At 39.8% G+C, this 22,154-nt stretch overlaps 1 protein-coding gene across 1 annotated transcript; it reads left to right on the top strand.

The window, feature by feature from the left end:
• The first annotated feature begins 604 nt into the window (after positions 1 to 604).
• REEP5 (receptor accessory protein 5) lies at positions 605 to 20,841 on the top strand. Its single transcript, XM_008921435.3, has 5 exons — positions 605 to 965; positions 1,037 to 1,130; positions 11,617 to 11,755; positions 16,687 to 16,855; positions 18,299 to 20,841. Exons 1-5 carry the CDS (start codon positions 605 to 607, stop codon positions 18,346 to 18,348), a joined length of 813 nt encoding a protein of 270 aa, XP_008919683.3. The 3' UTR covers positions 18,349 to 20,841.
• Positions 20,842 to 22,154: the final 1,313 nt, after the last annotated feature.

Below are 22,154 nucleotides of genomic sequence, written 5' to 3'. Positions count from 1 at the left end.
CAGCCCAGCAGAGGAAGTTCCCAGTACTACATCACAGCCAGTAAATTATATTTAGTTGGCAAGAACATTGCACACACACCATAAATTCCAGGGTACAGTTACAGCGGGGAGCTGCTGCCCTTAGATCAGTCTCTCTCTCTCTCTCTCTCTCTCTCTCTCTCACACTCACACTCACACACGCACACACACATACACACCCTCCCTTCCGGGGTAGCTGTGCGAAGGTGGGGGCATCACGTCGGTGCATAAAATCCGTTTCTGAGTTTCGATAATCGCATCTGAAATCAATGGTGTGATGTACTGGGACTTTGGGGGAGGGGTGTGTCTTTTTTTTTTTTTTTTTTTTTTTTTAACGTATTGAGCAATTTTCGGGGGCTGGAGCTGGCCGCGTGCGTGCCCTCCTCCTTGCCGTCTTTCATACAGGGCACTCGCTACCTGACCACTCGAACAAGGCGGACATTCCTTGCAGGGATGTATGTTCCAGGCCCCACGTCTAACATTAAAAATCGGTCCCTGCCGGTGCAAGGAGGGCAGCAAGCTCGGTTCCCCTCATCCCCCCCCACCCCCGGCGCATCAGCACGGTCGGCGCCCGGGGCTCCCCCAAATGACACAGGATCCCGCTTTGCCCGGGCGGGGCGGCGCCCCCAGACTCCATTTTGCGCTCGGAAAGGGCTCGCACCGCGGAAGATGGGTTCCCCGGCGCTCGCCACCGCCACCAGGCGTCGGCGCCCACAGGGAGGGCGGCGGGGCCCGGGGACGGGCGGGTGCCTGCGCTGGCCGCAGGAGCAGCGGGGCTGCGGCGCGAGGGCGGGCGAGCAGCGCCGCCGACCACCACCTCCACAGCCATGGCCGCGGCGATGGGCGCGGGAGGTTCGACCGCTTCCTGCACGAGAAGAACTGTATGACCGCCGTGCTCGAGCGCATCGAGGCCAAGACGGGCGTCAGCCGCACCTACATCGCCACCGGTGAGCCCCGCGCCTTGCCCGCGCCCCGCTACACCCCGCCGGGACCTGACGGCTCTCTGCTCTCTCCTCAGGCATCCTCGGCGCCGTGGCCGTGTACCTGGTAGTGGGATACGGCGCATCCCTGCTCTGCAACATCATCGGCTTCGGCTACCCCGCCTACGTGTCGTGAGTGTCGCGACTCCTGCCTTTCTTTGCCGCGTGTTGCAAAATCAAAAATCGCATACCTCGCGGCTGGTGCCGAGTCTGCCAGGGTGGCATCCCCGGGGCCGTACTCCGAAGGATTGTTTTTCCCGCTCCCCCCTTTCCCTTGGGATGTCCAGGTGCAAGGTGCTGAGTAAAGAACGAGACTTCTTCCACTTCTTCCATCTGGCGAGGGCTGCGTCGTAAATTACCCATTGGAGAGGCTGGGTAGTTTCCACGGTTGATAAACAGATCCCGTAGCGCGTTATATTTTGGGTTGGGGTTCACAGCATCTTCATCTTCAGAGTGAGATAGATCTTCGGTAAGCTGGGTCTTACCTGGCTGCTGGTAACAGGAGGAGAATCGCTGTAGCAACGCTGTTCGCTAAAACTCGCACTGACGTTTTAGAGTTGAGGACACTCCCGGGTGTCCTGGAAGGCACTGGTGCAGTGCCAGCATTGTAGATACAAAGTACCGGGTAATGTAGCGGGCTCGGGTTAGAGGTGCATTAAGGCGTGCTGTTTACTCCAAACCCACCTAGCTGATGGGGAGGTGGGGGAAAGGAAAAGACTAACTCCTCTTGAGCGTAATTCACCTTAAAATGCTTCATTTTTCGAAGGAAGGCCTCCTTAGATATTCTTCAAAACAAAACGTGTTAACCTTTCACATGCATTATATTGTTCTTAGACCAAAATATCTTTCCTGTTAAGACCACAGTGGAGTATGTTCCAAACTCCCACAGAAATGTGCTAAATAAAACCTTCTGTGTGTAACCTAATACACTCATAAAATGGAAGTCCTTCCCAGCTGTACTTCTGTATTGTTGAAATACAGTGCTTGCCTTTTATGTAACTATTTAAATACAGTCAGCAGCTTTTAAAAATATGTTCTCTGCCATTGGATCCTGAGCATGTCAAATCCTGGTTCCTTCACTATTATTTTTTCAGTGATATGAGAGATTGACTTACTTTTAGACTCTTGAAACATCTTATGGTTGTGATGCTTAAAACCAACCAACAGTTTCTAGTGTTTGCTGATTTAGGAGATCACGAACGAAGAACTCTGGAGCAACTGAAGTTTTGTTTTCTAAAAAGTAATTTTTAGTGAAAAATATTGGTCAGAAAGTATTTCTTTCAATAAAATCTGAATGTGAAAATATCAGCCAACAAAGCTTCAAAACCTTCACAACAAAGTTGTGTAGGAATTACGTTTACGTAATATTTTGTATCTGACTCAGGTCACTTTTCAAATTATGTAATTACTTTGGAAAATCCTATTTAAATTTTTAGATTTCTTTTGAAACTGTTTTGGGATTGTATCTTAAATCTTCCAATATGGAGTGATGGTGAGTAAATTGGTAAAACAAGCTCCTAGAACTGCATAAGCAAGACAGTAGCAAATTAAATATGAATTAATAGGGTTTCTCTTCCAATTTTTTTCTTTCAAGTCTGAAAATTTTTTAAAAATCCTTTTGTAGAGTGTCTACTCTTTTTCATGTTGGAATGTGGTTTTAAATGTGTCTTAATGTGAAAAGTTACCTCCCAGATGCTAGTACTGTGGGATGTTTGGGTTTTAACTTTTGGGTTTTTTTGAATAATGGGATAATTGTCTTTGGCTACAAATTTTACTTAAACAAAAAAATATGCTGAATAACACGCACGTGGATACAATGCCAGCTCTGTTTTTTCCAGCTCATGCTCAAGCTCATGCTCATGCTTTTCCTTCAGCTGCCTTTTTAGTGCTGAAATATTTATGACAAAATTATATGAGAAATTTTATGAGAAACTTATAATCTTGAGTGAAAATCTAATTTAAAATGCATGTGATGTGCTGCGTGCCAATGTCCTTCAGTGGCAGCCTGCAGACAGGTTCCAGCCCATGGAGCAGTCTGCTGACAGCACAGGTGGGCTTAACCTTCCCTCCCAAATCCAGAGCTGGTACGGGGCGTTTTCCCACATTTTGCTCTGCCTACTTTTGTTTTTGCTGCTCTGGATCATGTACTGCAGTCAGGGTGCTGTCCCCTGTGCTTATAAAGTATAGAGACCCAAAGCATAAAGAGCGCTAGCCACTGTGGTTTGCTTATTCTTCTCTCCTATTTTGCCTCTCCCCCTTGAAAAGGCAGCTGAAGAGCCTACTATATGAACTAACAGTGGTGATTTTGCTTCCTAGCATTGGACAGAAAATAGTTTTCAGCTGTTTTCATCAGCTGTACACACCCCTCCAAATGCTCTTGCTGTAAAAGCTGTGGCTTCTGGAAGAGGTCAGGAGCTGTAAATGGGATGTATTGTGCAAGGTGTTAGTTTGATGTTTACACAAGTGTTTCAACAATGGACCCAAGCCTGAAATGTCTCAGAAAGGTACTGAAAGAGAAAAACCAGATTACCTTCCCCCAGATAACTTACTTTTCTCTCTTGTGGAGTAGGTCAGTGTATCATTTCTCCATTGTCAGTGACTGAATTGTTTATCTGGGAAATGATGAATGGTAGAATGGTTTTGGTTGGAAGAAACCTTAACCATCATCTAGTTCCAGCCCACCTGCCATGGGCAGGGCCAAAGTACTGGGTCCAGCTTCTCTTCAGCAGAAAAGATACTTGTAAAGGAGTGGGACAGATGTCTGTGTTCTTCAAGAAACATCACCTTCTGTCCTCACTGTTGTTTAAAATGGCACACAGGCTTCCAGGTGGTTGACCCACTAGCATATTCCAAATCTGTTTTACTGGGAATTCAGTTCTGGGTTACCTTGGTCATGGTAGTTTTACTGTTCATCTCTACACCTGCCTGAAAGAAAATATACTGGAAACAAACAAACTCTGAGAAGGTTAACTCAGCTCAGGTTTCCGTCTGTTCATACATGAAACCAGGACAGTTTTGTGGGTGTGCAGGTCCCTGCCTGTCAGGCCTTGTGTAATTGCAGTTTATTTTCTTTGGTTTATGTCACTCTCTGTATTCATTGTCAGTGTGTGCCATGCAGCAGATGAGGAATTCAGTGGAGAAAAGCTGGAGGCTGTGGCTGCTGGGTTAGACAGCAGATGGTGTGAAGGGGCACAGCTGCAACTGCACTGCTGCCCACTTTCACATCACTGTGGCACAAAGCCAGTGCAAGGGGAGGGGGCAACTCCCTGCTTAATGCCCGATACAGCTTCTGGCAGGTACAGCTGTTGCCCTCCTCATTCCTCCTTGTTCACCTTCAGCTTTGCTTTGTACATGATTTAAGTGTTTTTATCCATAGAGGAGTTTCTTCTTTAGCAATACAATGAGAGTCTGTGGCATGTCACAGCAAGGGCCCACCTGAGTCTCTTAACGTAGACAAAATTAATCCTTAGTTTTCTGGCTGTTTCCCAGTAAGTCAGACAGTGTCTCATCTCATTCCTGAAAATTTTCTGCAAGTTCTGTATGATGAAACACAATAATTCCTTTAAGTTGAAATCTAATATTTGTTTTGCAGGCTCTCGTGGAACAAAATTGAAAAGTTTTGGTCCCCAAAAGTAGAAAAGTAGACTAGCATTGAAAAGTTTACCAGGAATGATAGAAGCAACTTTTTATACTTCTAGCGAGCAATACTTCTGCACAAGGCAATGATCTGGCTAGTAGATGGAAAAAGTGAGTGTTGGCAAGTAGGTAAACACCACTGCCAGAGTTTTCACTGCTTCTCTAAACTTTCCAGAGCTAGCATGTTTAAATGTAGCTCCACCCATAGCTAGTGGTGGTTAACTGCCTCAGAAAAATTAGAGTGCAAGCAGGAAGGGAGCCTTTGATGACTAAGAAATGTGTGCAAAGGTTTGGAAATTTCGTAAATGCTGTCATGGTTGGTTTAAGAGTTGCAAAGTTGAAAATAGCTGTGGGCAGTGAAATGTCTGAACTTATTACTAGTGTCTTCAAGGGACAAAAGCAGTGTAGTACAATCATGCCTCTCTCTGCATTGGCTAATTTTATGCTGTTACTTCACTTTAGCTGTTTTTACTACGTAAATGTTGTTTGCGGCATTTTATAAGCAGGAAACAATCTACATTGGTTGTATAGAAGTGTAAACACTCAAGCCAAGTCTTAATTTGAATATCATTGTGGTGTCTTGAGTCTGTCTCCTAGTTCCTCTGCTTCTTTCATACCTTTAAAACAGGAACATCTTTTTTTTTTTGGTTGCAGTTATTTAGAAAACATAATCAGTCCTGTGTTTGTTGAGAGCCAGGGCAGCAAATTTGCTTTCTCTTGACAAGTTTTGTGGCAAATGGTTACTTTTTTCCTCCATGAAAAATGATTCATGATGTGCTAAAGTTCAGAAGTAAAGCTCTGCTGCTGCTTTATGGATGTGATTTGAGAGAACTGGTATATCTAACCAGATTCACAATGCCCAATGTAAATATAATCAGAAAATTTCCAAATCCCCCTGCACATGTGCTGTTTTCTTTCATGACTGATAATCTTTTTGTGGGGCTTCAGACACTAAAAAGTATAATTTGACTTTTTTGTCAAATACTCTGCCAAATCAGTTCCTCAAAGAATGCTCGCTTTTTGTCTTTTAGGTTTTAGAGTGCTTTGTTTGAAATAATAGCTGTCTTAGCTGTTGTTTGGACAAATTATTTGCATTCTTTTCTAGAGATAGCAAGTGGTTAACTGCACAGAGTCTAATATTATGATAGCTGTAGGAAGATTTGAATTTTTCTTTCATATCTAAATTTAGGCTAAAAATCTAAATATGTTTGTTATACTGATGGATCCACTCTGAATTGAGGCACTGACACATCTGAATCCCAGCAATAGAGCCAGCATGTGTGGGGGAATGTGTTTTGGGGAAGCTGGTTTTGGCTTGAGTCAGAGCTGGGGAGCTGGCTTGATAGTTGGCTCTGCAGATGCTTGTTCCAGGAGAAAGGGGGCCAAGAATGAACAGAAAACAGGGAAATAAAAGTATTGATGCTTCTTTTTTTTCTCCCAGGACTAGTTTTGTACTGAGTTAACATGTAGACTGTGGGACTGACTTCACTGGTGGGCAAAATCATGTGTGGTCCTTCTGCTGCCTTAGTCTATTTCCTTTTAAGAAATACAGAGAGAAACTTCTATTACTGTCATATAGTTTGTTGGTGTACTCTAATTATGTTTGTCCCTGCATGGACAGTGAAGCCTCCCCTTGCTCTCCTTCATTAATTTGCTTGCTGCCATCTGCTAGGTACACAAAATTCTGAGAGAAGGGAACTAGTAGACTTAAACTGCAGCAGCTGTGTTAAGTGCCTTTGGCAGGAAGATCTTTTCAATATCTGCAAGTGCATGGGTCTGCTATGGCAGACGGTGAGGAGGAGGAGGAAAGATGGAAGACAGAAGGCTTTTAGCTGATGGATGAAAATGTAGAAGCCAAAATGATAAAGTGAATCCAAATACACAGGTACTGGTGTCACTGAAACGATGTGAGATGTCGTGGAGGCAGCCTGCCAAGAGGAGTCTGGAATGAGGATGACAGGGAGGCACCAGGCTGTGGTGCAGTGGATTGTTGACTCTGTGGGGGTGTCTGGGTAGATAGCTAGAAGTAAATTATTTTATAACCTGCTCTAAAGAGGTGGGGCAGACCAGTAAGTATAAGTTCTAGAAGTATAGGTAGTTTCAGGGTTTTTTAAGTTAAATGCAAAAAAAAAAAAAAAAAGGGTTATGCTTGGCTAAAAGGGTGATAAATATGCCTGACTACTTATTCAGTATAGCTCTGATTAGAAAACTGAAGGAAAATGGTCCAGTCTTTCCTAACTATAACATGAGCACTGGGTTTAAGGGATGCTGATCTTTTGTCTCAAGCTTGTTGAATGACTTTATACAAAAGTTACACCTTGTAAATTGCAGGGATAAGAGTGATTACTTCAAATGAGACTACAGCGCTACAGTTTGGCATTTCTTTAATTCTGCTTCCCATGTCTTGGCTCAGCTCAGTAAACCCCCCCCCCCAAATTCATAACTTAACCTGTGAGTACTATGTGTATGAATTAACTGTAAGCAATGATTTGTTATTCCAGAGCTAGTTCAGGAGTAACACTGTCTTCTTGGAAAAGAGTTGGTTTTTTTGTTTGTTTAAATGAGTCAGAGGCTTTAAGTGAAAGAACTTGGCAACTTGCTAAAATTAGACTAGTTTGTGTTACTATCACGTAACAGGATAAAGTAACCACACTTGATCTAGCCCTGAGTTTAACTGATTCTAGGATGCACAAGGTCAGAACCGTGCCCATGCTCTGATACTGTAGCTACATAGTGACTTAGAAGTCCTGGGCTTCTTTAGGATATGACAGTCCGTGCTCCTTCTTCCCCGTTGGCACCACCAGCTAGAGGGGTTATCAGGGAACAGATCTGGCTGAAAAATAAGCTTTTTTTGTCTCTCCATCTGTCTGCACAAGTTGCAGTGCTGGCCCATGGCAGGCCCTTTTCGCTGTTGGACAGGCATTTATATTTAAAATAACTGAGCTGTGATATTTACCACCTGGTATTCTGGAAGGTGTTCCTAGTGACTGCTCTTACCTCCAGTGTGCAGAACTACTGTAAACAATTGTTTGGGGCTTTAAGTCCTCTATAGTTAGTGTGTAAGCACTATAAAAAAATCCTCAGTGATATGTAATTACTGCACATAAGCAACATGGAATTTAGTCAAATCAGCATTAGACAGAACTTTTAAAAAATGACAGTATCACTTTCTTTTTAAATTTGAAGCTATATAGGCTTTGGATGGCCCTTCATTTGTTAGGAAGTCTTAATGTTATGTGCTAATGAGATTGACTTAATTGCTCTTGCAATGTAGAAATAACTTTAAAAAAGGTGATCCTAAAGCTGAATGTAGTGTCAATGCCTCTTATTTGTATCTTTTCACTCATTGATGGAGATTGCATTTTGAGTATCAGGCTGATTGATTCGTGACTTAAAATGGAGAAGAATAAAATGTTCTTGGCTTGAAGTAATGTATATGGTGTCTCTCCTGAGGTTAATTGTACTGGACATTACACCAGGATAATACCTGTAGAATAACTTAAAAAACTAAGTTTAATTATGGTGTGATTCTCATGTTCAAAAGAGTGTAGTTATAAATGGATAAAACACCCTATCTGTTCAAATATTCTACATCATATAGTCAGATATTCTACATAATATATCAGGACAAGGTATCTGTGCCTGCTCTTGGACAAGTACTGTTTTCTGTGACTTACTTTTGAAATAGTGTGTAAGCAGCAAATGATGGAGATAAATAAAAGGGCAAAAGTTAACAGGGACATATTACACTGGATTTCCACTGACAGTCTCATCTGAGGGATATATTTTCCATTCAGAAGCAGAATATTTATAAAGTACTTGCCGTTCCTTGACTTCAGCTAAAACTTTTATTCACTGACATTCTGCTGTATCTAGTTTTCCTTCCTCCCTCTCTCTCTGATTGGGACTGGAGCCATAGCTACCAGGTGCAGCTTGAGCTGATGTGACTGTTACCTGGCAGGTGTGGTAGGGGTCTGCATCTGACCTAGTGCCTACCTGGATCAGATCATTTTACAAGGAGGGGAAATGTGCAGTTCCCTACAGTGCGCAAGAAAACAACCACGTGTGGATTTAGAGGTGCATCAGCTGGCTAAATCACATGGGGTTTTGCCTACTTGTAGTACTGCTGCTTGTGACTCTCTCACAATAAAAGCATGTTGTTCATGTATCCCCTTAAGGAAACTACAGCAGCAGATGGCCAGCATTCACAGGGAGCACGCCCTTGGCATGCATTTAGGAACTCTAAAAGGCCATTTGTTTCTACAGGAGAGAAGATAAAGAGCGTGGGCCATTAACACACTGATATGCTATCTGCCCTTTGCCACAAAATTGGAGATTCTGAGCTTTTTCTTTTTATGAAAACTGATTTTCGTGACTACTGAGCATTAAACAATGCTCTCTTAAATCCGTGTATGGCTTTAGATGGTGACTAGAAAAGAGCAAGACTGTTGGCAGTTTAACTGCAAAACATTTTCTCCCAAGCACCAAACTAGCATGCTTATTGTGGGAAAATAAGCCTTATCCTGTATGCCTCTATTGGAGAAGTTGTCAGCAGAACTAAAGAAACTCACATGATGAATCTCTACAGCACGTTTTCCTTAATACTGAGAAACTTTGCAATTAGTTCCTTTCTCTGCTCTGTTTATCCACCACTCATTAACATCCCTATTAGTCCTTGTACTTTTTCTTTCCCTCCAGAAGTACACTTTCACACCTTGGAAACAGATCAATAGCCCTCTTCCTTAATTCTTATGGTGTTTCAGGGTGGGTTTTTTTTGTACAGCCCTCTCACCTAGTGTTATTACAATACTTCAGAGATGGGTGGGCATAGAAAAGATGTGGTTTATAGTGGGAGCAGAAGCAGCTGAAGTTGGCACTGTGAGCAGAGTGCTTTGGACTCCTGTTGCCTAACACTGAGTGTTTCTTAATAGGAAAACCTGTTCTTCCAGTTGTGCTGGTGCTGTACCTCAGTAAGATCACCTTATTGTGCAGGATGGGGTATGGCAGGGGCTGCTGCTTTTCCCACTGCGGGGCACTGGTGACCACCCAAAAACCCGAGCAGAAATAATGTATGTTAAGTATCAAATCCTCTTGTTGCATTTCAAAGTAACTCAATCCAGTAGCTGTACCAGTTCCCTCTGCAAGTGGTGATTCTGCCAGTGCTTTTGCCATAACATAAGGCATGTCACATGAATGATTTCCCCCAGCTTCCCCTCCCTCCCCTGTTATGTACAGAATCAAGCAGTGACGGAATCTACAAGGTTTCTTAATTCACAAACCAGGAAATGGACTTACAGCCAACTCTCTGATCTCTGTTTTGTAAACCTCCCTGACTCTCAACCTTTTTTAGGGAACTAGCAGAAAACTGCAACTCTGATATATCCCACAGGTGCTGCTTCAGCAACAAAATATTTGAAATTAAAGGAATAAGTGATAGAAGAATTGAAACTAAATTCATTAAAATGAGTCTACAGATTTTAATCCTATGGCATGACTGGAGAGGACAAATGCTTTTTAATACTCTTAAGCTTCACATTATCAGGCTTAGATTTGCTAGCACTTCCTTTTAAAACTTCTTACAGTGCTAATCTGGAACTTAGTGAGTCCAGAGTCTCCACTTAACTACTTTTACTGAAGAAGCATAAGTGCATCTTTCAGCTCCCAGTTTTCAGAAGTGTATAAACTTGAACTGCATTCTCCTAGCAGCTGGAGAACAAAAGCCCATTAAATCATTTTGCAGGAAGACCAGTACTTTACTGGCAGTTGCTTCACTCTCTTCTTGATACCACTGATGCCTTAAGCCCCTAATGTTTTTTTTTATTTAAGACTTGTAAATTTTATAGGAAGGTTTTAAAAGCAGAAACCCCTCTGTCCCTTGTTCCTTTCCCTTGTTTACACATTCCCTAACCCTTTTACCCCATTCTATGCCTTCTATATCAAACCTACCCCTGAATCCAGTAGCAGTGTCTAGTCTTTTGTCAAGGTAAAGGCCTAGACTGTTTGGAGAACAGCGTATCAGGGCCTAAACCACAGAGTACGGTCAAAAACTAGGTAACAATATACCCTTTGTACTCTGATGAAGCTGAAGATGATGAAGTAGGTGGTCCCAAAAAGACCCCAGACCCAATTCTCAGGGGGAGGGCCCGGGGCGGACCAGAGGAAGGGCCAAAGGGTGGACACATCTGGGATTGGATGGATAATGCTATAAAATGTAACCTCTCGGGCACGGCCGGCGCGCGTCTATATCACCTATTGCTTTGGCAAATAAACCCTTTCTTATCTCACCCCTAATTAACTGCTCCAGAGATTTTTTCAGAACCAAAATACACCGGCAACACCATAGCCCACATCAGAGTTTGCAAGTCCTGTAGGAATTAGTTTTTGGATCAAAACAATTGGTGATGGAGATAAGTAGTCCTTAGAGCAAATCTTATGGATAAGTTTACCTTTTCAAAGAGGAATCTAGTGTATGTACATATAAGTAAATTTAAAATGCTATTTATTAGACTAACTCTGTAAAAAAACAGAGAATAGTGATGACAGTCTTGTATCACTGTAGATGCTGAGGACCCCAAGTTGTGCAGCACCAAAGGGTGCACACTGTGCAGACCTCTTCTATAGGCAAGGTTACCCCATTTTGATAATTTAAGCTATTGTAGGATTTTTCATTCAAGGCAACAACTCTATTAATCACTCCTTTACGACTGTCTAAGAAGGAGGGTGGTCCTGTTAGTTACAGGCAAGGCCAGGCAGGTGTTGTGATCATACTCACACAGCTTGAGTATCTTTTCTTTTTGAAGTGTGACATAGGGAGAAGCTTGTCTGCTTGAAGATCTGGGCACATTGTCTGTATGATAGATACTAATTAGTTTTCTTAGAGTAATTAAATTATGAGGATTCACACATAACAACAAATCACAAAAAGTTCACCATTATAGATGCTACTGTTCTGCTCACTTGTTTGGTTTTTTTTTCCTTGCAGAATCAAGGCCATTGAAAGTCCCAACAAAGATGATGACACACAGTGGCTGACTTACTGGGTTGTGTATGGCGTTTTCAGTATAGCTGAATTCTTCTCTGATATCTTTCTGTCCTGGTTCCCTTTCTACTACATGATGAAGGTATGTTAGTTCATGTGACCCCTCTCCTGAAAAATGAGACCTTTGATTTAATGTCTCCAAGGATGGATAGATGACAGCAGATTCATTTGGAATCGTTCCAGGGTCATACCTTATTTTTAGATGCTGGTTATGTGTAATTTAGTAATATGAAAGTGATCTGTTTACAGCTAATGGTTTTGTGAGGCAAGAGGAGGAAATTGGGATGGGTGGCAGAGAAAGGTCTGCTGTGTTTTAGAAAAAAAAGAGAGTGTAACTGTCCTGTAAAGAAAAAACCCAAAGACAGTTCTTGGTGTTCAGGTGAATTTGGACAAAATGAAAGCACATGGTAAACCCCACAGAGTGGCTCTACCTTTGCTTTAAGTGCATTAGTAAAAGTGGAGAGTAAAATCACAAAGGCAGCAAAAGGAGGTATTAACATCTGTACTGTGGGAGAAAAGAAGGAAACTGCACCACAAGAATAGTTTGAGTCCTACAGACTTAATTTTTAATTAAGCCCAAATTCCTGAAAGGAATTGGTAGGTACCAGAGGAGCTCGTTGCTAATGTGCATTTGTTAGTGTGGTTTGACTACCGACAATGATTTGGTTAATGTGCTTTGTTTGTGAACTACAGTGTCAATCAACTTTAGCATGTTAAATTATTCTAGGAGATAGCTGATTGCTATGTATGCTGTTGCGTAGAAGATATTCTAGCTTGCTGGATAGTCCACTGTTTAGCTTAAAGAAGTGTTACCTATTTCCTGGTTCAGTGGGCTGTTCTCTTCCTTCTCTTTTGTTTTGTTAGCCTGGTTTAGTCCCATTGAATTCTTGAAAAGGATTTGCTTGGCTGATACTGTAGTGGGGTCATTTAAAATTTTAATGGTAATACCTGATGATGCCTAAAGCTTTTTCCAGGAAATGTCATATTTTGTAGGCAAAAATTGTCTTGGTCGGCTTGGTTACACCTCTGCATTGTTTGAATCTTTAACAGACCTCAACTGTGACAATCATTTGGAACTCATTTCCTTAGCTCCCTAAGAAGAAACACATATTTATACTACTGCTTCAAATAGTATTCTGGTCTGCCTCATGAAGTTAATTCTCTCTTTCTCCCCCCCCCTTTATTTTTTCCATTAATAAAAAATGAAAACATGTTTGCAAAATGATTAAGCTTAAAATGGAAAAGTTTTTAAGAAGAATCTGCTAATATTGAAGTTTAGTGTGGGTAACACATGAAAATTTTACTGGCTTAATATTTTAAGACCAAGCCCAGTAGTGATCAAACTACAGGTTCTTCTGATCTGAATAGAATCCAGAAGGATTGCTTATGGCACTGGAAGAATCTTCTTAACCGCTTACCCACTTATTTCACATCCCCAACTCCCCTTTAGAGTTTAGCAGGATTATGACTTTAACCTATTGTCTTCAGTGGTGTATACTCACAAATCTGAACTCATAGAGTGCATTTTCAGAGCTTCTTTTCTAACTTCTTGGCAGTAAAAGGTGTGGCAATGATTTCTTCCTGCCACCTCAGCTCTCTTTCTGAAGAGTGCGCAATTGAAATTCAGGTTGACCCAGCAAATAAAGACCACAGATGGCTCTGATAAAACTGTACAAGAAGTGCCACATTTACGTGTACTGTTGATTTAACAGAAAGGTACTTTTTCTCAGTTCTGCAAAAGCAAACACAAGGAAGCAATTATGTAATTACACGAGCTTTCTGTGTAATTACCATAGCTGCAGAAGGCACAATAAAAGTCAAGTATTTACCCTCAGTAGTGGTTAGTAGGAGAGGTTTGCTTTTGTTATACAAAAGCAGCCAGGTGTTGGCTGAGAATCAGAAAGCATTGCTGACTGGGTGGAAGGATGGAAGTTACTCCACATGGGGAAAAGGAGGAAGCAGGGATTTTCCACATTTCAGTCCACCCATGAAGTCTTGTAGTGCAGTTTATGATGTCTCCATGTCTCTTTCATGAAGTAGAAGCCCAGATACATAATTCATTAAAATTTCGAGCTTGCTTTCATTTTCAAAACGTGCTAAATTTGAATATTCACATTTATTTGATACAGCTTGCAGCTTCCACTCCAGACTGAGTTTTAGTTGCTCAGTATTTCTAAACACCTTCCTTACACCTTCAAGTTTTCAGCACACCAGATTTTATAGGTGGGAGAAAGGCACGTTGAAGAACTCCTTTAAATGCATTATGATATTTGTATATACTTTTTGTTCTCCACTTAAAAATTATTTGGAGATTTCTTGGATTTTGTGGGCTTCTTTTTTTTTTTTTTTTTTTTTGTAATGCCCACTACTAATTTATCTGTTTTGGGTTTATTTTTCTCTGAAGCAGAGGACATGCATGCAACTAATGATTTCATGTGTATGTGATTTGTTTTTAAATATTTCTGTTAATAGTTTAAACATTTCTGTGGCATTCAGGTATTAAAGCACAGTAGCCAGTAAAAGCAGCAGTTTATCATCCTTGGAATATTCTTGGTGGTGGGAAGGAGAGAGACTCCTTGATCCACCAACAGTTTTGTCTCAAAATACTAGAATGCTATTTCTGAACAAAATTAGTAGCAGACACGTCATGCTGGGTGCATTGTGCAAACCTTTGCTACGAGGCACTCAGCTCAGAGCAATACAATTGTTAACTGGAAAAAAACCCCACAAAATACATTCTTTGCAATTCTCCAAACCAGCCAGAGGAGGGAATGGAATTCAGGCAATAAAGTGACTTCCTTGGGCAATCACTTGAGCTCAGTCTAACCCACTTAGATCTACTCCTGGTAGCTGTTTTTATCCTGGCAGCACAAAATGGAATACAGCTGGGTTTGACACTAGAGCTGCTGCTGAGAAACACAGCAAGCATGGCCATGTCCAGCTCCAAGATTCTACAGACAGAAGACTATCAAAACCCAAGAACATATTTTGTGGGGTTTTTTTCCAGTTAACAGGTGTACCACTCTGAGCTTTCTGGGCCTTCTTACAAGCCTCCTTATTTTTAATAGCCTGTATTAGTTCAGTTCCATGAGACACAAGGGGAAAATAAATTTAAGTTAGCAGTCTGACATTCTCAAGGTTTGAAAAGACTGAGATTTGCAACTTTGTTGTGTGTCCTCTAGAAAATGTGTACATGCATCTGTTTCAAATCAGAGGTACATTTAAAAAGTAATAGATATTTGAGAACAAGTCTGGAATTGATTTTTTTCTTGACTAGACTAGGACAGAGCTGTAAAATCAAGTTACTAATTTTATTCTTAGACTAGAAAAGGGAAATTTCAATTTCTCTTAGTTTCAGAGGAAGTTGGACTCACATCTGAGGGTTTCTTCTATAACAATGGAGAACTAACATTTTTGTGTATTGGGAGAAGTAGAATAACTATTGGCAATTGACCAGATATTCTTTATACAGGAAATAAAATCAGTATATTTCTCAGCTTTTAATGAAAGATAACATAAGACAGTACTATATATTTTTCCTGTTATATCAAGTTCCAAATAATAGAAGCTTTTGAAAATTGATATGCTATCACTTTTTGCCTTTATTTTCTCTGACCATACTTAGTGATACTTCATTAGTTTTTACTTACTGGTCCATATTGAATTATTTTTTGTAATTCACTGAAATGTGCCTGGTGGGACACTTTAGTTTGAAAAACCTTTCTTTATCTTCTGGGCAAACACTCCTTTAAGTCATTAAATTCTGACACCGTGATCCAATAGTTTAAAGAAGAAAGCTTAAAGCTCACCCAAAAGGACGGTAAATTGGTTCGGCACTGCAGAGAAGACACAGCCAAAATTTTACAGTTGGGAAGAGCAGAACCTACAGAACATTCAACCTCAATATCCCTTATTGTGAAAGAACAGAGGGGAGATATTCCAGAATATTTGGAAGTCTTGCTTGAAGAAGACTGTGTGTTTTGTTTCCTTTCCACTCAGAAGTGTGTGAAAATCCTCAAACACAGAATCCTGCCTGATATGAAAACAAAGCAATTTTGACAGAGGCAGAGGGTGGTTTTGTTTTGTGGTTTAGGATAAGATAGTCTGTGAAAAGTTGTTATACCTTTATTTTCTGGAGAGGTTTTTGACATGGAATAATGTTGTACTATTTATGCATTGAAAGAACTGTACAAATGCTGAGAAAATGTACTTAATTTGTTGCAGTTTTATCCTGTAAAATAATTTTATATATATTTTCATAGCTCAAGCAAATTTAGCTATGGCACTTCCTGTCCCTTACATGTTTGCTCTTGCTTTGCAAACCTTTGTGTGGTGTATGGCAGTGAAACTGAAGCAAAATAGAAATGCTTCAGTAGTAAAGACAGGTATTTGTAGTACATTTAGTAACTGTCTTTGCAATCCCTTTTGTAAGATGCAGAAACTTTACCCCACATACTATGGTGTTTTGTTTGTTTTCTTCTAGAGAGCAGATGGTGTTTATAAAAGCTGTACCTAAACTGTGCAATCCAAAAGCACTAAACCTTGTCTGTGCACTGTGTGTAGCTTGGATATATCTCTGCTCCTGGGATACACAGAGTCCTATTCTTTCCCCCACTGCATTTTCAAAGCAGGGAGGCAGAGGGGACAGGGATATGTTTTTTCAAATTTTAGTGATTTACTGACCCAGACCTTCTGGCGGGTTTGTGCCACATGTTTTACAAATGTTCAGGTTTTACAGTTCTATTTTAAAAAAGAAAAAAAAAGTGCATACACCTGATACCAGATTAGCTTTACTGCTACAGCCCTCCTCCTTTATTCTATCACTATCCACGAAATTATTCCAGTGTAAAGATTCCCTGTAACTATACTGGTGTGCACACTTACTGAACCGTGACTATGCAGAAAGAAGGGGATGGTGCACTGTTCTGAATGTGCTCAATTCTGTGGCAGTCATGGAGACACCTTGTCTCTTACTCGTTTCTGCCACTTAGGCAGTTGTTCTTGCTCTTGCAGTGTGGCTTCCTCCTGTGGTGCATGGCTCCAAGTCCTTCCAATGGAGCAGAATTCCTCTACCATCGGATTATCCGGCCTTTCTTCCTGAAGCACGAAGCTCGACTGGACAGTGTTGTTAAAGACCTGAAAGACAAGGCTGCAGAGACTGCAGACACCATCACTAAAGAGGGTGAGCAGACCATTCACTAGTCACATCAACTAGGGGTAATTTCCCTGGGGAACTCTATTATTTACAGTTAATATTTATTGTTTAGAGGGAAAAAAAATTGTAAGAAGACTACGTAAGTTATAATGGAGAAAGTAAACTTGGGTGAAGGTGCCAGGAAATGAGAATTGCAGTGGATCTTGCTGGCTAGAATTGCAGTTATGCTAGAATGAGTGGAAAAAGTGGTATAGTCTGTGTGTCTTCCCACTATACATACCACTATAAATATTCTCCCTAGAGGCAGCTCCAAACATGCTCACAAGATACCTTTCATAAATGCAGTTATTGTTTCAATGTATTCTTACATCTTCTAAAATACTGCCTCAAATGCCTGGTAGTATAGAAGGGCTACCAACTGTATAGTAAAGCAATTAACTCCAATAAACAGCAAAAGGGGAAATGAAGCTTTCCCGTCTATATGTTTTTGTACTTTTCCTTCCTCTGGAGATCAAGAGATACTGAGCCCACTCTTAAAGAAATTGCTTTGGTTTTATTTGGTTAGAATAATTATTATCACAGCTTGTAGGTTGTTAAACTTTTTCTTTTATTTCCTTGCATTCTATAGTGAACCCTTGTACTCTAAAATGCCTGATAATCGTTTAATAATGTTAATAATAATAATAATAATAATAATAGTAGAAGCAATAATAAGAAGGAAAGGAAATGTATTAAGTAGATAAAACAACGGTTTATTTCAATTTCATTGGAAAGAAATTCTATTTATATACTATTTCAGAGCACCTTAAGTCTCCTTTCCACCAAACAATGCATGCGGTCTCATTTCATCTTTTGAACTTAAGCAGTTTTCCTGTCTGTTTAAATGATCTGCCTTTCCCAACCATGCTTGGAAATTTTACTGCATGGCTCTTCCTGAGTCGTCATTGTTAGGCATGTGTCTTAATTAATGTTCTTCCACATTGCACATGGGATTTTCCTGTCCTCATTGCATCACTTATTCTTTCTTTTTCCTTTTTTTTTCTATATAAAGATTTCCACATATAGTTTTTTTCTTCAAGAAATCATGTGCATGTACATATGCATGTACACAGACACACTGACTTTATTCCAACCCTGTTTTATCATTATAGTGTATTTCTTGCTGTATTTCTTTAACACTACAAGCAGCTCTGTTTTGTCAGTACCGTAGTTTTAAGGCAGTCTATGATGTTTATTGTGCTGTTCCTTGCTTATGTTTTATTTTTTCAAATCTTTTTTCTGGTCATTTTCATCACTATATATGTGCGCATGTGTATACAAAAGCTATCATTTTATTTTGTGTTGTGTCTCCTTCAGCGCCCATATTTTGTGACCTAAAAGGAAAATTATTTTATTAATGCAGCTTGAGAACAGTGGGTAGCCCACTTTGTCTGTAGGCCTGTGATTAAAATTCCTTTTATTTTCTTGTAGCCAAGAAAGCAACAGTGAACTTACTTGGTGAAGAAAAGAAGAGCACTTAAACTGGATAAAAGTTTCCCTTCTGCCTCCTTTGTGAAGCTTGATGTTACTGGGAACTGTGGTATAAGTTTAATAATATTGCCTTGGAAACATTTTGATATATTAAAGGAATGTGTTGTAAGTTTACTTACTACTTTGCTGTGTCTGATAGAGAGTATGCATTTTTATTTAAAAGCAATGCAGTGGGCAGCATCTGAAGCTTAATGAAAATATTTTCTTCATCTTCATGCAGAGGAAGTCTTTCAGTAATCTCTTTCTGCAGTAACGTAAATAAAAAGTATATATTCCTCAGGCTCTGCACTTTAGTTGTCTCTTTGTCTATGAAATGACTCTTAACACTTTGACTGTGGTACATCTGGTAGCACAAAGCTGTTTTATAAGGAAAATACTAATCTGAATGGATCTTCTCAAATATACAGGGAATTATTGTTAGAGGTGGCATAATGGATGTATTTCCCACCAGTAAAGCTGTAAATTATGAAATTACATGTTCTAAGCACCTGATTATAGAGATTATTCACCACTGCATGTTTTGTTGTAACACAGTATTTGGCACAGTTGTGTGTATTCTTCAATGGATAAATACTAAATATAGGAAAGAATAACTTCATTGAAGTGATCAAGCTTATATTAGTGTAAAGTAATTTGCTAGAAATGGATGCATTAAGTTGCAAAGATTAGCACAAGATGACTAAAGTACAACTCCTTGCCTATTCTTGCTAAATAAAGTTGTCCTCTAAAATTGTTAATAGAGCTCCTTTTCAAATCACACTGAAAAAACCACAGACCACTTTTTGCCAAGGAGTGATACCATTAAAAATAATTTTTCCTGAATTCTCATTAAAATGTCAGCTGCCTTAGGTGTCAGTCTTCAGAAATACATTATTAATGGGATGGACTACAATCCCCTGAGCTTTTTCTGCTTATAGAATCTTCAGTCTCTTCTGACTGTACTAAGAACAACTTTTCATGAGCACTAAAACTTCCTGAATGCAGATGCTCTTGTTGCTACTTGACATATTCCTGGCCAGTCAGTAAGAGTGCAACCAAAGTTGTTAAGAGAATAAGCGGATTTTTTACAATCAGTGTAAAAGAATATATATATGTATGTATATATTTTAGATTTGCATCTGCATTTACTCTTTCACAGTGCAGGTTTTTTTCAACAAATTCAGCCTGAGTTACTGAAACCTCCCTGTTCTCATCTCCATTCTGGTGTTTCTTTAAAGCCTACAGTACTGATATGGCAGTTCTTAACTCACAGAATATGCAGAAGGGAAGCTTAAGCTTTTAATGCGAGAAAAAGTGATTTACAGCCCATGACCTTGAATTCAAAAGATTCAATCTTAAAATAAACTTCTGAAGACTTTTGGCTTTCTGCAACAAGTTGTTGTAGCCAGAACTGCAAAACAGTGAAGGACACAGTGAAACGCAGCAGGTCAGTTTTAACTTTGAGAGATATATTATATAAGGAGGGATGTAAAAGTGTCCTAAGAGAAAGCATTTTAAGCTTTAAGCTGGAAAACAGACCTTAGGGCTTCCAACTTGGATAGGGAACCATGAGACCTGCTGTACCTCATGTTCTGTAGGACATCATGCTGTTTGTTATCTGAAGGAAAAAATGTGAGATATCACAGCTAATCATTCCAAGACAACTTTTTGTTAGGAGGGGATATGCTGAAGAGGATAAAGTTTACAGCAAAGTTGTAGATGTAAACATGTAAAAAGTCTGAAGTGACTCACCATTTAACTGGTTTAATTTCTTGTCTTATCTTCCTCTGTTGTAAACCCACTGAACTTCTCTGTAAGCCTCACTAAATCCTACTCCTGTGTTTTAAACATGATCAGCTATCAAGTGGCCATTGGAATTTAGTTTCACCTCTTGAAATAAGAAGTAAATAGATAAAAAGAAATTAAGATACTTAATAGTCTACTTGATTTTGGTGCAAAGCACTACATAATTTACTTATCTAAAAGCTATGATAAATTTTGGACTTTACAAGCCTAATGAGGGCTGTAGTAGAGATGGGACTTACTTTTCATTTCTTATACTACTCAGCAGTTCTTCCACTGTTATTATGGGGATAAAAAGTTCTAGATAAGTGTTAGGGAAGTGCTAAAACAGTCCCTTGCATCTCTCTCAGCACTTAACTGGTTTCTTGTCTTTACAACTTGATATTACCGGCATGTATATTTAGTGCTCTTTTGTCAGATTTCTACTTGAATTAGAAACACAATCTGTTGTTAACAGAACTTGATCTTGGTTTTTTGCCTTGATGCAAGTAGAAATGACTGAATTTCTGCAGCAAGTTATCCTTTCCTGCAAGTAACTCCTGCAATCCACTGGGCTGGCCCTGCAGATCAGTGCTTTTCTTTGTGTCTTCACAACATTTAAGTGCAAATGTTAGTACACAGACCTGCTCCATGTCTATGCTGAATTTGTAACGTGCTAAATAAAAATGGACACAAATAAAGATAATCTTATGGGACTAGTATGATGCCTCAGTATTTCTTAAGAGCCTTATACCTCAACAGTGAAAACCTGGTTACTTTAGGAAGGCAGAAGGTCTTTACAGGGGATTCACTTCCCCCTCCCCCCCAAGATTCATTACTGTGGAACTAGTAGAAAGCTCTCTAAAAGCCCAAAGGAAGTAATTCTGTTTCATGGCAACCTTAGGCAGCAGTTTTTGAACATCAGGCCTTATCAAAAGAGTTTGGAATGCAGATCTCTTCCCAATAGTGAGCACCACAAGCATCTCTCTGTGCAGCTACCTCTTTCTAGGCTTCATAGCCTGGCTTACCTGAGGAATTGTCAAAGTTTAGTGTTCTTTAGAAATGTAGAGGAAAAATTGTAAAATACCTGGATTTTGACATTTTTTCCTCACACATTGGTTTCTTAGTGTTCCATAAATGACCTAAACAAACAATGCTGCACCACTATTTGCGGTGGTGGGCAGTGGTGTTGTTAGAGTTCTTTCTGTTACCACGCTAAGTAGGACATTTCTTCTGCTTTTCCAAGCTCAGCAAAAGGAAAAATAAAGTCAGAAAAACATAAAAGACTCCCACAATGATAACATCACCACAAGTGATAATAAAATGAAAATTCTTCAAAGCAGGATAGTTAACAAAGCATAGAAATTCTTGTAAGTAGTCTAATATTTGTCAGGTCAAACCCTCACAACTTTTTCTAATTTTCCAGTCTTATCAACTCCTTAAATAATCTGAGAATCAACTAAAATTATTATAACTAATTCCTCTAGTCACCTCCCACCCCCATTTCAAATTCAACCAGTTCCTCTTATGAAAAGGAGGAAGAATTTTTTCCAAAAAAACAAAACCACAAATCTTTGTAGGTAAGTATTTTCTGTAAACTGCATATCTCGCAAATATCATGAACATCAGTCTTGTCTTCTAGAGAATTTGTACATTCCAGCATGATGGAATGAAACAGTACTTGAGAAATGACAATGTAGGACCACTAAGGAAGTCCTTGGTTGTGCAACTTTTTGCAAATTAGGTTTCCTACTGGTATATAAACTCGTAAGGGATTCTGAAGCAAAAAATCCTCAGATGACCACATGAACTCATGATCTGGTCAAGGAAACATAATTGAAGATGAACATCTTTGAATTCAGCACAGTTTGGAATAGCATGTAGTTGATGCCTTTGCTGAGGCTATGGAATTCCATAAAACATTATATTTTGCGTTACTGCGTCTTTGCAGGAGAAGAATTCTTTAAAGATTTCAGTCAGACACATCTGAAAAACAAACTGCACCTAAAAGAAACCCCAACCCTTGATAGAGAAA

The sequence above is a fragment of the Manacus vitellinus genome, unplaced genomic scaffold (genome assembly GCF_001715985.3).
Source record: "Manacus vitellinus isolate BGI_N305 unplaced genomic scaffold, ASM171598v3 scaffold_23_pilon, whole genome shotgun sequence".
Lineage (NCBI taxonomy): Eukaryota > Metazoa > Chordata > Aves > Passeriformes > Pipridae > Manacus > Manacus vitellinus.
This window is presented reverse-complemented; position numbering and strand designations above follow the sequence as displayed.

What these genes read in the sequence shown, in the direction of transcription:
- REEP5 (XM_008921435.3), top strand. Translation starts at nt 605, where the DNA reads ATGACACAGGATCCCGCTTTGCCCGGGCGGGGCGGCGCCCCCAGACTC. An exon ending in CCGCACCTACATCGCCACCG is followed by an intron (nt 966 to 1,036) that starts GTGAGCCCCGCG and finishes CTCTCTCCTCAG; the next exon opens with GCATCCTCGGCGCCGTGGCC. An exon ending in GGCTACCCCGCCTACGTGTC is followed by an intron (nt 1,131 to 11,616) that starts GTGAGTGTCGCG and finishes TTTTCCTTGCAG; the next exon opens with AATCAAGGCCATTGAAAGTC.